The 15,608-nt window shown below is 32.8% G+C and overlaps 1 protein-coding gene across 1 annotated transcript; it reads left to right on the top strand.

Annotated features, from left to right (window-relative positions):
* The first annotated feature begins 1,339 nt into the window (after nucleotides 1-1,339).
* LOC120186314 (auxin-responsive protein IAA30-like) lies at nucleotides 1,340-2,187 on the top strand. The gene is made up of 4 exons (XM_039190292.1): nucleotides 1,340-1,491; nucleotides 1,591-1,781; nucleotides 1,870-1,981; nucleotides 2,063-2,187. Exons 1-4 carry the CDS (start codon nucleotides 1,340-1,342, stop codon nucleotides 2,106-2,108), a joined length of 501 nt encoding a protein of 166 aa, XP_039046223.1. The 3' UTR covers nucleotides 2,109-2,187.
* The last annotated feature ends 13,421 nt before the right edge of the window (nucleotides 2,188-15,608 follow it).

Below are 15,608 nucleotides of genomic sequence, written 5' to 3'. Positions count from 1 at the left end.
TATGAATTTTTTGCTAATATATTTTGGTTGAAATCTTATTATGTATATGTATTGTCACTATTCATTTTAATTTAAAAACAGTATAATATACAAATAAAATTATTTCAGTAATTAAAGAAATTGATGTTGTTCGTAGAGATACGGGTTCGAATATCAATAATTACAAGGGTGATTAAACATTTATGGCCAACTGGTTGAGAAAATTTAAAACAAATATTATTTAGTAATAAGTTAGCTTAATAAATAAATATTAAAATTATTAATTATATCTTAATTATAATTTTAAAGAGAGTAATTATTTAATAATTTCATCCTTAAATTATTTATAGTTTACGTTACACGTTAATCATATTCATTGAACATTGATTTGGGACATGATTTTGAAACCTACATGTATTTTTTTTTATGTCAAAAGGTATGTTTTATGAAATCGATGCTTTTGTATATGAATGTCCATGAATTTGTCTAAATTCATTGCTTCAGGTACATACACTGTTTATTTTCAAAAAAGTACCTATACAGTGGTGTTAATTTCCAATCTATTGACAAAACATTGTATATAAAATCACACAATTAACATTTGACACGCACCTTTTCAACGAGAGGGATGCCGCAAATTACTACCATGTGTCACAAGCTACACGAACTACACACCTGTGAATCCTTGAACACAAGCAAACACCAAACATGAAACTGGCTGCCCATGAACCCCGTTGAGTCAAAGTCCAAACACAATGTAATGAATCGTGGTTTAATATTGCTAGATGACACGTGTACATGTCGGCCGCCCTGTCTACATATCAGCCCACCAACCAACCACGGCCAGTTATATCGTGAAAGCAAAGAGCTTTTGTTCTTTGATTTGCTTCTCCCAACAAAGTTCACTGCTAGCTAGAGCTAGTTAGTATCGTGGGTAAACCACCTATGTGGTCATTCACCTATTACATAGCTTATGTTTTGGTCATCAAACTATTTTTTTTTCAAAATTATACCTAATATTACATTTTAGTTCTGTTTTGGTTATACTTCGTTAAAATATTAACATTGATACCAACATGTCATTTTTATTGTTTTTAATGCTGACTTGGCATTTCTATTATTTTTTAACAATGGGTGACAAAAGCATAACCAAAACATAGCATTAAGTATGATTTTGAAAACAATAATAGTTAGGTGACCAAAGTAGAAACTAAGTAATAGGTGGGAGACTAAATAGATAGTTTAGCCTAGTATTTTCGTATATAAATACGTGTTGTTACTCTTTCTGGTTATTTAAACCCCAAGCTGGCAGCTCATTTGTCTTCACTCCTGAAGTTCTTCACCAACAAATCTTCGAAAAATGGGGAGGCGAACCAGTTCTTCTTCATCTTCTATCGAGAGCAGCACCTGCTTTAATGGTGTTTCTTCTTCTTCTTGTTCCTCGCAGAGGGACCTTAGCACTGATCTCAGACTTGGTCTTAGCATTTCTTCTACCTCTCCTTCCTATGCAAGGTGTTTTGAGTACTTTAATTTCCTTTATTAATCTCTCTCGACAGTTCTTGCTTTTCTGCTAATGAGTGAGTTAAATCGTTAATTGCCTGCGTATGTCAGGGGGCGACCATCTCTGTTCAGGCAGGCGGTGGCAGTGGCGGAAGAAGAAAATGAGTGCAGCAGTGCAACTTTCTTTGTTAAGGTCTACATGGAGGGAATTCCAATTGGACGAAAATTGGACCTGTTGGTTCACGAGAATTACTATGATCTGATAAGGACTCTCGAGCTCATGTTCAACACTAACATTATCTGTTAAGTCTCCCTTTTCTGGAGTTTCTTTTTTTCTTTTTGGGAAAGATCGATACCCTTGTCGGGGTACTGATGTTCGATGACGTGCAGGGGCAGAGTCGGAGGCGGCCGAGGTGGACGGAGACCGGCACGAGAAATGCCACGTGTTAACATATGAAGACAAGGAAGGGGATTGGATGATGGTTGGTGATGTTCCGTGGGAGTAAGTAATTTAAACCTATTTTCTCTCCATTTTGTTTAAAATCAACTATATGATGATGATATTTTGTAATGCAATGTGTAGGATGTTCTTGTCAGCTGTTCAGAGATTGAAGATCACCAAGTGCTGAATTTTGTACAATTTTTTTCCTTTTCTGTTGATGTTTCTCGTGGAGTGAAAATGAATAGTTAGACATATAATATATAGGATGGGAGATGTGTAGGATTTTGAATGTACATTTGAACAGCCTATTATTATGAAACGAAATGTTTCAGGAGATTGTGATTCAACGTTACCAATTGCACTGTAGAGCTAATGGCTTTGGACTTAATATTAGGACTTCAATTTCATTCTCTTTTTTTGGTTCGAAACTTTCCATCTGGTGTATCATAGTTACATGATCTCCAACTATATCCAACTTCAAAACATTGCTTAAAAAATTGAACTTCCTTTCATTTAACCTAACATACGTTTGTAATTAATTTGGATTTTCTTCTTCTTTCTTTTGATATAAAGGTATTCCATTCCTAAGCTTAAAAGAAAGTAAAAGATTATAAACATCTAAAACCAGATATAGACTATATAGATTAATTTGTGGTGTGGAGGCTAAAAATTCTAAAAATATTTAATTGGGTGACAGTTGTTCATCTTTATTCCCTCATATTTCTGTAGGTAATGAGTTATAAAACTATTAGGAATTCCCCTAAAATCCTCCTCCTCCTCCTGCCATCTAAGTAAGGTTAATATATTTAGAATTTATCATAAAAAAGAGTGATGATGATTTATATGCCATCAATCAATTGATGATCTGGTTCGATTTGTATTTGTGATTTCTTTGTCATGTACCACATGTGCATTTTTTTTGAGAAAATTTAGATTTTTTTTAAAAAGTCTTAATTCTCAAAACGAGAGAACCTTTCTTATATTTATAGGTTATTTTTTATTGTGAATGTTTTGATATCTGTTACTAAAATTTTAGAAGCGTTTTGACTGTTGACTTTCAGTCGTTATCATGTTATCACTGTAATTTTGCAACGATTGATTTGATATCTTGTTGCCCATCGACTGGTTTCGCCAAGTGAGGGGGTCGCCAGGAATGAAGTAGGTGATTGGCGTTTTTGGTTTTCTAAATTTCTTGGTATTTGCTCGGCACTGGATGCTGAACTTTAGGGCACTTTCTACGCTCTTTTCTATGCTTGGGAGTATGGTGTCCGGAATGTGATAATTGAGGTGGACAGTTTGGAAGCTATTACTGTGTTGAAGGATAATTTCAAGGGGAATCACTTTCTTAAATGGCACTTGGATGAGCTTGGACGTTGAAATTGGAATGCGATTATACAACATATTTGGCGCGAGGGTAATAACATGACTGATACGCTGGCTAAGAGTGCAGGGGAGGAGAATTGTGTTGTTGTCGATGTATTTTGTTTCTCCGATATTACTATGGGTACTCTTTTCTCTGTTTAGGTTAGGAAGATTTTTAACGAGTCATATACTAATATTTTTCAATGTATGATATTATCTTAATGGAATCATACCTTTCACCAAAAATAAATAAATAAAACAACCCTATAGGGTCGGCCAATTTTTTTTAATAAAACGATCCTATAGAGTCATATCACAACCCATCAGGACCCTAATAAACATTAGGGTGATTAGTTGACTTATATTTGTGGGTTACATATCAGGTCAAAGCCAAAGGCCTACCAATCTGTTCGGCCTTTTCTGTTGGTAACATATTAGCCCATGTTCATGGTGCAACCGATTTCAACTAAAATAATAGGTCCAGAAACCAGTAATCTTTAGCGGTATCATTACGTGATCCATTGACCATTATCGACTAACAAGATAGCTCTATAAAGGGAAAAGAGGTAAGGGAGGGTTAGACTTTACAATCAAGAAGGAAACAAGAAGAAACGTGGTCCCGATCTTGAAGAATTATCACAAAACTTAACTGCCTTTTATAGATGCTCACTCGTCCCCATCAAAACACCATTTCTTCAACACATTTTCTAATGCCCCAAACGACCCATTTGTCCTTTGGATTTATTGCTTTTACTAAAATTAAATCGATTTCGTTTTCTCTTACCAAATCCTTGCTTGGAAAAGATTGCACTGCATGCAATCTCCCTTAACCACATGATAAGCTTCCAATAATACAAGCATTATAACCAACAGGCACGGCTACATCTTCAATTAATCTCCCTACTTTAATTAATGTTGTCGTTAGCCTTTTTGATTTCCTGCTTACATTAGTTGAGAGAAGTAGTTAAGTGACCAAAACAAAAATACATTGAAAGTTACTTGACTAAACATGTAGTTTACCGATAAATTAAAGCGTTGAAAGAATCGGTTGCATTGAAAGGTGCTACTGGCTGCCCACTCCCTTGCTGGCACGTCTGTTTTGCTTAACTGAATACCAAACGTTCACACATGGAATCCCTAATTTCAAGATTCTTATCTCTTTATCTCTTAACGCAAAGAAGTGAATTACCCACCCTATAGGTAAAGGTGACAGATTAACGGTTTGAAAGGCAATTTTCTACCAAAAATATCATTTTCATTTTTTTCGGTTTAACCAAACCATTATGTGGGCAATCCTTCCAATTCAATTTGTTATATTCGTTTATATCAAGATTCAAATCTCTAATCTTACTCAAAGGATCCAATGTCTCATATCACTAAATCAATTAATTATCGATTCAATCTCAATTATTTAATTATAATTATAGTTAACTAATAAAAGTACAATGAGAATGCTAATTGGATTTATATCTGACATAATTTATATAATTAATAACTCGAGTACGATTTTAACCTACTTTTATGACTCAAATATGAAATCTCAAAGTTTTCATAACATTAATTCTACCATTAAATTAAGGTCTCGTGGAAGAAAAAGAAAACACCAAGACTTTGTTCATATCTACAAGTATTCATCTATGTGTTTAGATATCAGTCTTGCTTATGAGGTCGCTCCCTTTTCAAAGTTCCTAAAAGGATATTAGCTCTTCAAGTTTGGTCCTACGGGAGGGCATAGCCGAGAGCCTGAACTTTTGGGATAAATTAAAGTCAGCCTCCCTATCTCATTTGCAATTGAAAAATGACAACAAAATGTAGCATCTCTAGAACGGAAAAGGAAATGGAAAAGAAGAAAAAAAAATATATAAAACATCGCTTTCTCACTTTCCATCGTACTTTATGAGTTTCTCACGGAACCCACCAAAACAGGGAATGTCTCCGGAAAGGCGGGTTAATATATAGTTAATATACGATGTTATCGGATATATTAAAAGATATTTAATAAATTTGGTTTAGCGCTACCGGAAATGTTGTCTAATGATAATGTAGTAGGTCTAAGTCATGAAAAAATATTAAAAAATTGTGCAACCGGTAAACTTAACTTGTCGGTTCGTGTCGATCCAAATTAAAAATGTGTCGATCCAAAACGATATAACATGTAAAACTATGACAAAACCAGTATTGAAATGATAAAACCGGTAAAGCGCTACCGAATACATTTAAAGTGTCGGTACTTTAATATAAGGATCGACACTTCGTGAATTTAAAAGAGAAGCAGTTTTAAGTCCTATAAAGTGTTGATACTTTTAAAAAATGTATCGATCCAAAATGATATACCAGGTAAAAATATGATAAAACCGGTAAGAAAATGATAAAACCGGTAAAACGTTACCAGATATATTGAAAGTGTCGATACTTTATATAAGGATCGACACTTTGTGAATTTAAAAGAGAAACAGTTTTAGCGCCTATAATGTGTAGATACTTTAAAAAAAATATATCGATCCACAACGATATAACAAGTAAAAATATGATAAAACATGTATCAAAATGATAAAACCGGTAAAATAATATCGGATATATTGAAAGTGTCGATACTTTCGTAAGTACGTGTAATAAATTATCGACACTTTCAAAGAAATAGGTAATTATCCTTTCGAAAGTATCGACACCTGACATAAAAGTATCGACACTTTTGTATTTATATCAATTAAATATAAATAACATATCCGATGAAAATATAAGCTAAATATCCTCTGAAAATAGATAGAACAGACGAGTTTTTGAAATCGAAGCGTAATTGTTGCTGCATTTCAGAAGGCGTTTCTAAAGTGAAGTTTGTTTGTTTGTTGCTGCAGTCGAATCGAAAAGTATGTTGTCGAAACCCTAATTTTTTATTATTACAGTAATCGTGATAGGGTTTTTATGTGTTATTTGGGGTTTTGGAATAAAGAAGCATTTGGGATCGATTGCAGGTAGAAAGTGATATTCAAGGAAAAATATAAATGTCGATACTTTTATTAAATATTATAGGTAGAAAATGATATTATAGGTTGTATAAATGTGCCAACACATTTTGGTGTGGCCATTCAAATTCTTTTGAAGAAAACCGTTTTACCACAAGAGTAGTTATCTATATTTGTATATTGAATAAAGTGTATGTAACAAAATAATTTGATTTGCGTAAACTGATATATGAAGGAAAAATGGAGTCAATGGGTTGGAAAATTGTTGGTGGAGCAGATGACTTTGAAATTGAGGTCGAGACTCGAAAGCAACCAAAGGGTAGATATATGTACTTCTAGTAAGTATCAATGTCTTTTTGTTATTATTGTTGAAATGATAATTGGATTAAAGTATCGATAAACTTTAAATTGATTACAAATTTTAAATGTTGACAGTATGGTCGAATGCAAAAGGATGAAGGAAGATGGCACACAGAGCGGTTCGGTATGTAAAATGAAATTGACATTGAGTAGTATTTAGTGTTAATGTATTGATTAAGAAACGTTTATGTTTAATATTAGGTGACAAAAGATGTGAGGTCCAAATGGAATTCAATGAGTGATGCTGAAAATGAACCTTACATCACACAGTCAAGGAATGATAGTAAAGAATACAAAGAACAGATGAAAGCACATGAAAATAAAGTATTCATTAAACTTGTAAATACGTTGATACAAAATATATAAGAACTATAACATTATATATTGTTAAAAAATGTAGGAAGTGTCGACAAGATGCAACATTAAGAGGGTGAATTTATTAATTAAACATCTTAAGGAGAAGGGTCAGTTGAATGTGCTGGGAGAAATAGGTTTTGGATCGTTGGTAGGAGTAAGGGATCGACCTATTCGGAGGGAATTGTGTTGATCCTTGATGGCGCAATTTGATGTCAGACAATGTATTGCTAAGTATGGTGATTTTTCATTTCCTCTCGGGATCCCATGTGCTGCAGCCGTATTGGGGGTAGAAAATGAAGGCAAAAGTGTTGTAGAAGTCTGTAAGAGTAAGGACTGGAAAGCACTTGCCTCCAAATATGGTTTGAAGCATAAAGTGACATATGCTGAAATTGAAGAGGAAATAAAAAGTGGATCTTACGTTGGGGATGAGCTGAAGGCCAGAGTTCTATTATACCTTGTCGGTATCTTTCTTTGTCCAACGGGTAATACGTCAATGAACAAGGAACATATGAAGCTCATTTGTGATGAAGGCTTGAAGGGTGAATTCAATTGGGCTGAATATATCCATTCGAGATTGATTGAATCAATAATCACCTTTAAAAAGGACAGCCAGAGATACCTCAAAGGGTGCATAGCAATCTTAGAGGTAAATGAGTTGAATAACTTTTTTGTGTTTTTATATAAAAATATAAATTTTATTATAAATGCAGGTTGCAATGTTCGATTTTTGGTCGGGCTGTGAGGCAGTGCCGGCTTATGAAAGAACCGGAGTGGCACGCATCCGTGCATGGGGGAAGGAAGAGGTGGTTAGAGTGATGGTGAAGTTAAAGTTGGATAGAGCGAAGAAGCAAGAAAGGGTAATAAATGTAATTAAATAATATTAAGAATATAATCAATGTCTTAATATTGTAATTTTATTTTGAAGGTTATTGGCAAGGATGTAGAGGAGGCAGTGGAGGCAGAGGAGAATAAAGGAGGGATGGTTGTATTGGGGGATGACGGTGAGTGGGACGACGGTGAGGGAAAACATAGTAACTTCGACATTTTGATGTCTGAATTGGCTGATATCAAAAAAATCCAATTTGATATCATGAAAAGACAATCAAGAGTCGAAGAGAAACTTGATAGAGTCGAAGAGAAACTTGAGAGAGTCGAAGATACACTTGAGAGGCATAAGGGGGTAGTGGAAAGAAAAATAGATGGAGTGGTGAAATAAGTAGAGGTGTTGAGGGGTGAAGTGGTGAAAGAAGTTGTTGTGTTAAGGGGTGATATTAAGATGGTGACGGGTGAAAAATTTGAGGGAGTGGTGAAGGAGGTTGTGGAATTGAAGAGTGAACTTATGGGGGTGAAGGGGGTGGTTGATAAATACTTGGATGAAGGAGATCAATTGAAGGGTGAAATAAAAGAGATGAAGAGCTATGTAGAAAAAAATACGATGAACTGAAAAAATATGAAGAAGAAAAGAGGGAGGAGGAAGAAGAAAAGATGGAAGAAATGAGGAGGAAGGAAGTCGATGTCATTTATACACCGGAGAGTGTTATAGCAGCAGATTTGGATTCGGAATGTCCTGCACCCCAGAAGAAGAAACAGAAGGTAAGTTGAATAAAAGAAAACTTAATTTGGTTTTTATTATGTTGTTGTGACAAAAATTTGTATGCAAAATTGTAGGTTGAAAAAGCGGATATTCCAAGCGGAATTTATGACATCGAAGCTGCAATTTGTGATTATTTATGGAATAGTGAGTTAGAATCGGAGTAAGTGAAATATATTGCTTTGTGAGTTATATTTAAATATTTCATGACAACATATTAATCCTAATGATTCATACAGATATTCTGTAATCTCAATGGGAGATCAATTCGCTAGTGTATACGACGTTGCAACGTTAAAGCCTACAGAATGGGTTGGCGATGTGGTAAGTAGAAAGTAGAAAATGTTAAAACTTATTGAATATGTTCTGATTGTGTAATTAATTTTGTTAGGTTATTGATTTGCTCGCCTGGACAGTATGATACGATTCTCAGAAGTCACTCCGGAGGATTGGCTACCTTCCATACCACTTAGCGGTGAGTTAAATTAATAAATGGAGATAAGTAGTGTTATAGACGGTAAATTAATAATGTTTGTTGCGTAATTGCAGCAGCAGGCATTGGATGCCAACAGCAAAGAAAGTATTGAGAGTATTGCTACCTTCTGGGGTCCCATACTAAATAACTATGTGAAATTCACCGACTGTGAGAAGGTAAGACACCATACCAATTGCAAATGATGTTTTCGGATATAGAATGTTGAATTTTGTCAAATTGGGTGTGAAATTTGTTGCAGATCATGATCACAATAAACTACCATAATTCACATTGATATATGTTGGTGTTGGATATGGTAGATCGTGTTGCAATAATATATGATAGTATGTTTACAACTGAAGCAGCTAAACAGAGAGTGAAGGATGCTAAGAGATTGGTATGTATGTATGTATGAAATGACATTATGTAAATTATAATGCATAATTTTTTTGGATCATAACTTCTTCTATTTTAATGCAGATTAAAATATTAGATTCTTATAATAAGAAACGCATTTGGGTTGAATCCTGTGGATCTCTAGGAAAGTATCCCTTGAAAAATTTCAAATTTGTGGAGCATAAGAAGAATAAGCAATTGAATGGGTATGAGATGTTATCACAAATAGAAAGCTTAATTTATGCAGTATTCATCATAATTGACATGTGTGGTTTTTAAATTTTGTAACAGACATGATTGCGGCATGTATGTGATGATGTGGATGGAATCGATCGGTTCTACAGGGGCAACTGGTGATTTTGTAAGTGGAAAGAAAAATTTGTTTGTGGTAAAATTGTTAAAAGTCGTAGATTGAATGCTGTAGTTTACAATACTTAACGTTCTGACAATTTGAATATAGGTTGTTGGAGAGGGGGATCGATCGCGAATATTAAACGATCTCGTAAGCCACAATCAAAATGAACGAAGACAGGAGATAACAAAAGCTGCCATGATACATAAGAATAACAAAATGATGCAATGATGTAAATGTAGGGTTAATTTTGTATAAGATTTATAATTTTGTATACGATTTATAATTTTGTATGTGAATATAATTATGAATGAGATGAGAAAAGTTAGCAGTATGTTGTTGTACATGTTTCTTATACACATTAAGGGTCATGTTGATACTTTAAAGTAAAAGGCAAATTTACAATATGGCCAACAGGGTGCAACCATAAAGTGTCGATCCATATATAAAAAGTGTCGATCCCAAAAACATCGAAAACCAAAAGTATAATGTAATATGTAATTTTTCAATCTAACCGGTACAAGTATACCGGTTTTATGAGAGAATATGTCTAAATAATGTGTCGATACTTTTTAAGTTTGTATCGATATTTTTGGTCCATAATGAATGGAAAACAGGGGTGCAACCATAAAGTGTCGATCCATATATAAAAAGTGTCGATCCCAAAAACATCGAAAACCAAAAGTATAATGTAATATGTAATTTTTCATTCTAACCGGTACAAGTATACCGGTTTTATGAGAGAATATGTCTAAATAATGTGTCGACACTTTTTTAGTTTGTGTCGATATTTTTGGTCCAGAATGAATGGAAAACAGGGTGCAACCATAAAGTGTCGATCCATATATAGAAAGTGTCGATCCCAAAAACATCGAAAACCAAAAGTACAATGTAATATGTAATTTTTCAATCTAACCAGTACAAGTATACCGGTTTTATGAGAGAATTGGTATATAATATGTATCGACACTGTTTAATGTTTTGTCGATACTAATTTAAATATCAAGTGTTTTTCCACCGTTCACTATATATAGTACTCTAAATCAAAAAACCCTAAACATAAAGGCAAGCAGGCAGAAGATGACTCTTCCTCTTTCTTCTAGCGTTATCATAAGTGACGATCAGATATTCAGGTAAATTTATCGATATTTTATGGGTTTGATTGATTTCTATATTGGAGTTTTTTTCCTGAATGTGTTTGTGTTCCATTGTAATAGCATCCAACCAAAATGGCTCCAAAACGTCAGCGTCAGAAGCGCGGTCTTTCTCAAAGCTCTTCTCTACCCAGTTATTCTCAACCACAACCTCCTTATGTAACAAACGATTCTTCTGAGGAAATAAGGTCCTTCGAAACTCTGAACTTTAGATCCGATATGGAGAAACAAAGATGGCAGATGAGTTTTAAAGTAAGGAAGATTCGTCCCGAACGTGTCATTGACCTGGGTTTCTTGTTTGATGATAAATATGCATTTAGTTTTAAATCTATATTTACATCTTGGGGTTGGCTTGAATTCCTTGGTGTATAACCAAGATATTATCCCAACCTAGTTAGAGTCTTCTACAACAATGCTTCCTTACAGCACGAGCCTAATAAGACTAATATAATATGAATTAATACACATGTCATGGGAAATGATATATATATATCTCCAGAAACTATTGCGGAGGGTTTAGGTGTAGCGAATAAAGGGGATTCAGATGAAAATGGTGTAGATTGGTCTACAATTAAACGGGTTGCTAGAAATAGCCCAATTCACCTCGATGTAGAGTCGAGAGTGTTTCACAAAATGCTCACATGGTATATCCGGCCTAGTGGAGGAAAACATTCAACGCTTCGAGACAACGATTATTGGTGGATAGCAAAGTATAAATCCAAAACGGCTCCAAACATTGCAAAACTCATATTTAATACAATTGTATATATGGTCACAAAGGGAGCAACAATTTCAACTACACTACCATATGGATGTGTCATCACCCATCTGTTGAAGAAGAAGGAAGTTGATTTTTCGCATGACGCCCCTGTTCGATTAACCCGCAAGATTGACATTGTATTTATTAAAAAAGCGGGATATGATTTTGTTGAAAAACTCGGTTGGAAGCGTGTCAAGGAGGTCGGATTAGATCAAGAGAGGGAGGAAATGGACCCCGTTGGCCATGAAGAAGAGCAACCAAGTAGAGACGCAATGATGGAAGAAGCTCCAGTTGCAGAGGATGTCACAATTAAGACCGTGATGGAATACATGGTCAATTTTTGGGAGCATATTGATTCCCTTGTGAGTGGAATGTGATCCGATATTTCATCATTGCAACATGAAGTCTCCATGTTGCGTAACGAATTACGTCAACGAAATCAAATGAGTTAGGTAATTCATTATTTATGTTTCTAAACATTTACACGTTCTGAATTGTATTTTATTTTCTTTTAACAGATGTGGACAACCAAGCGGTCAATGAAGATGAAGCTGACGATGAAGATGACGATGATGATGACGATGAAGCTGACGATGAAGATGATGACGATGATGATGATGATGATGATGATCCAAACAAGTATATCGTGTCTGCAACGCCGCCTTCAAGAAAACTTTTAATTTTTGATCTCAATGGTGTCCTTGCCTACATCCCAAGACTGCCTGCAGGTTTTAATTCTATTCTTTTGTATCCATTATTTTAACATATAAGCGTAGAACTTTAATCTCATTTTCTTCATGTTGTAGATGTTGTCCTCAGAAGAGGATTATTTGAATTTATGCAATTTTGTGTCGACAATTTTGTTGTTGCCCTTTGGTCTTCAAAGATGAGGTTAGAACATTTTTGGAACAATTGAATTACTGTAGTCAAAATCGTTAATATACATTTGAATGTTAACATTCAAACTTGATTACAATCTCAGGCATAACGTCGACCGTGTACTTGAGAAACTACCTGTATTTTCTGAGCATTTTCTATTCGTGTGGGTAAGATGAATGTCATTACAGTTTGCTGACTTTTCGTTGTCTATGATTCCTACATATTTATGTTCGACTGTTTGTGATCAGGATAAAAAAAAATGCAAAACATACGATTCTGTTACCTACTGTAAAGATCTCAATGATGTTTGGAACTCGTGTCCAGATTTTAACGAGCTAAATACACTTTTGGTCGATGATTCAGCGGAAAAAATGATTTATAATCCGGTAAGTTGTATTTATGCAATATGTTTTTCCAGTTGAACATGTGTTCAGACATTGATTATTTTAACAACTTATGTGTTTATATAGAAATACAATTGCATATGTCCACATACCTTTTACGCTGCTTCCCATTCGAACGACAATGCTCTAGGTATGACACAAATTTATTCATGCTTATGCGAATTTAGTTTATTGTTAGTAAAATTGCACCTCATTAGTTTGATAATTGAAATTATTTATGTATGTCCTCAGAAAAAGGCAGAAACATACGAGAGTATTTGAAAAATTTGTTGAAGGCCTCTAATGTTCCGGACTTCGTTAGAAATAACATTTTTTCATCGGATTAATTTTGTTCGTCGGTACATTATTTGAACATTCTTGTGTATTTATATTTTGGAAAATTTGTTGAAGGCCTCTAATGTTCCGGACCTCATTAGTTTGATAATTGAAACATATATATTACATATTTATTATTATCTTTGGTTAATATTGTTAAATTTAAATTCTAAATATTATTTTATAAAATATCAAAACAATCAAATAATTTTTTGTGTAAATGAAATTCTTAAATTAATATTGTAGGTGGAAAACATGAAACACTATTAAAAAAAATTGAAACATAAATTACATAACTTTAAAAAAAGTATCGATCCTTTTTATAAAAAGTATGGACACTTTCAATATAATAGGTAAAAATATGATGTAATAGGTAGCACTTATATAATGTAATAGGTATCGTTTATATAATGTAATAGGTAGTGCTTATATTGTAAAGTATCTATCCTTTTTATAAAAGTGTCCATACTTTTTTCACTGTGGAAAACATTAATTTAAGGTTATCTTTTGAGTGAGTTTTAAGATATTAATTTAGTAATTATAGGCGTCTAATGATTTATTTTTTACGTTACGATATATATTATTATTAAATTAAAAACAATAAACATATATATTACATATTTATTATTATCTTTGGTTAATATTGTTAAATTTAAATTCTAAATATTATTTTATAAAATATCAAAACAAACAAATAATTTTTTGTGTAAATGAAATTCTTAAATTAATATTGTAGGTGAAAAACATGAAACACTATTAAAAAAAATTGAAACATAAATTACATAACTTTAAAAAAGGTATCGATCATTTTTATAAAAAGTATGGACACTTTCAATATAATAGGTAAAAATATGATGTAATAGGTAGCGCTTATATAATGTAATAGGTATCGTTTATATAATGTAATAGGTAGTGCTTATATTGTAAAGTATCTATCCTTTTTATAAAAGTGTCCATACTTTTTTCACTGTGGAAAACATTAATTTAAGGTTATCTTTTGAGTGAGTTTTAAGATATTAATTTAGTAATTATAGGCGTCTAATGATTTATTTTTTACGTTACGATATATATTATTATTAAATTAAAAACAATAAACATATATATTACATATTTATTATTATCTTTGGTTAATATTGTTAAATTTAAATTCTAAATATTATTTTATAAAATATCAAAACAATCAAATAATTTTTTGTGTAAATGAAATTCTTAAATTAATATTGTAGGTGGAAAACATGAAACACTATTAAAAAAAATTGAAACATAAATTACATAACTTTAGAAAAAGTATCGATCCTTTTTATAAAAAGTATGGACACTTTCAACATATTATAATGTAATAGGTAAATTTGCATTGCTATCGGTATAAATATACCGGTTTACTTATAAAATAGGTAAATATAATCGCTACCTATTACATTATATAAGTGCTACCTAGTATGTTATTATACTTTATAATATTTCCGGTTAAATAATATAACATAATCGATCTAAATTTTAACCGGTCACTTGTTTAACCGGTCACGCCGTATATTAGCCGTTTTTAGGCGCCGCACCGCATAACTCCCCACCAAAACATGCTGATCATCTAGTTCTTCTGGTTTAACTCCACGTTTGATCCTTGAACTATCCCATTTCCACTTTAGTATCTAAACTTTTTCATTTCACTTTGATACCTAAATTATCATTTCCATCCCATTTTACCCAAAAATTTACTGGCATCTAGTTATTATGTACCAAATGTCATGTTCTTATTGGAATTATTTTGAGTAAATTAGGGCCAAAGTGATAGTCTAGGTACCAAAGTAGGACAAATAATAAGTCTAGGTACCAAAATAATAAAATAAGTATAGTTTAGGGATCAAAATATAAGCTATTTAATCATTTTGATATCGATATAATGGTTAGGTCAAATTATGATTTGGATCCCTCAATTGTACTCAAAATTTGAAATTTAGCCGTTCTATTTTGATATAATTTGATTTCTTATTTTTATAATGTCATTGGTTAGTCTTAGCGGTTAACAATGTCAGCATGATGAGTTGTGAGGGGTTTTTTTTATATATATAAAATCTACAGTACTATTTAATCGAAAAGGTTAACATTGTTAATTATTTTGACTGATTAATAACATCTTAAAAGTATATGGATAAAATAATACCAAATTAAAGTGCATAGATTAAATATCAAATTTGAACTTAGTAGAGGGACCAAAACCATAATTTGACCCGTGCCGAAAGAAATAAAAGGACGGTTCTAATAACATGGATAAATTACACCACATTCATTAAATTACTAGTAAGATTACAAATACATCAC

The sequence above is a fragment of the Hibiscus syriacus genome, unplaced genomic scaffold, assembly GCF_006381635.1.
Source record: "Hibiscus syriacus cultivar Baekdansim isolate YM2019G1 unplaced genomic scaffold, ASM638163v2 tig00113337_pilon, whole genome shotgun sequence".
NCBI classification, from domain to species: Eukaryota; Viridiplantae; Streptophyta; class Magnoliopsida; order Malvales; family Malvaceae; genus Hibiscus; species Hibiscus syriacus.
The sequence above is the reverse complement of the archived record's forward strand: the minus strand, read 5'-3'. Positions and strand labels throughout refer to the sequence as shown.

Bases quoted from the DNA above. Each gene is read 5' to 3' on its own strand.
- LOC120186314 (XM_039190292.1), top strand. From the start codon at position 1,340: ATGGGGAGGCGAACCAGTTCTTCTTCATCTTCTATCGAGAGCAGCACC. The intron at 1,492-1,590 runs GTGTTTTGAGTA...TGCGTATGTCAG, and splicing joins ACCTCTCCTTCCTATGCAAG to GGGGCGACCATCTCTGTTCA. The intron at 1,782-1,869 runs GTTAAGTCTCCC...GATGACGTGCAG, and splicing joins GTTCAACACTAACATTATCT to GGGCAGAGTCGGAGGCGGCC.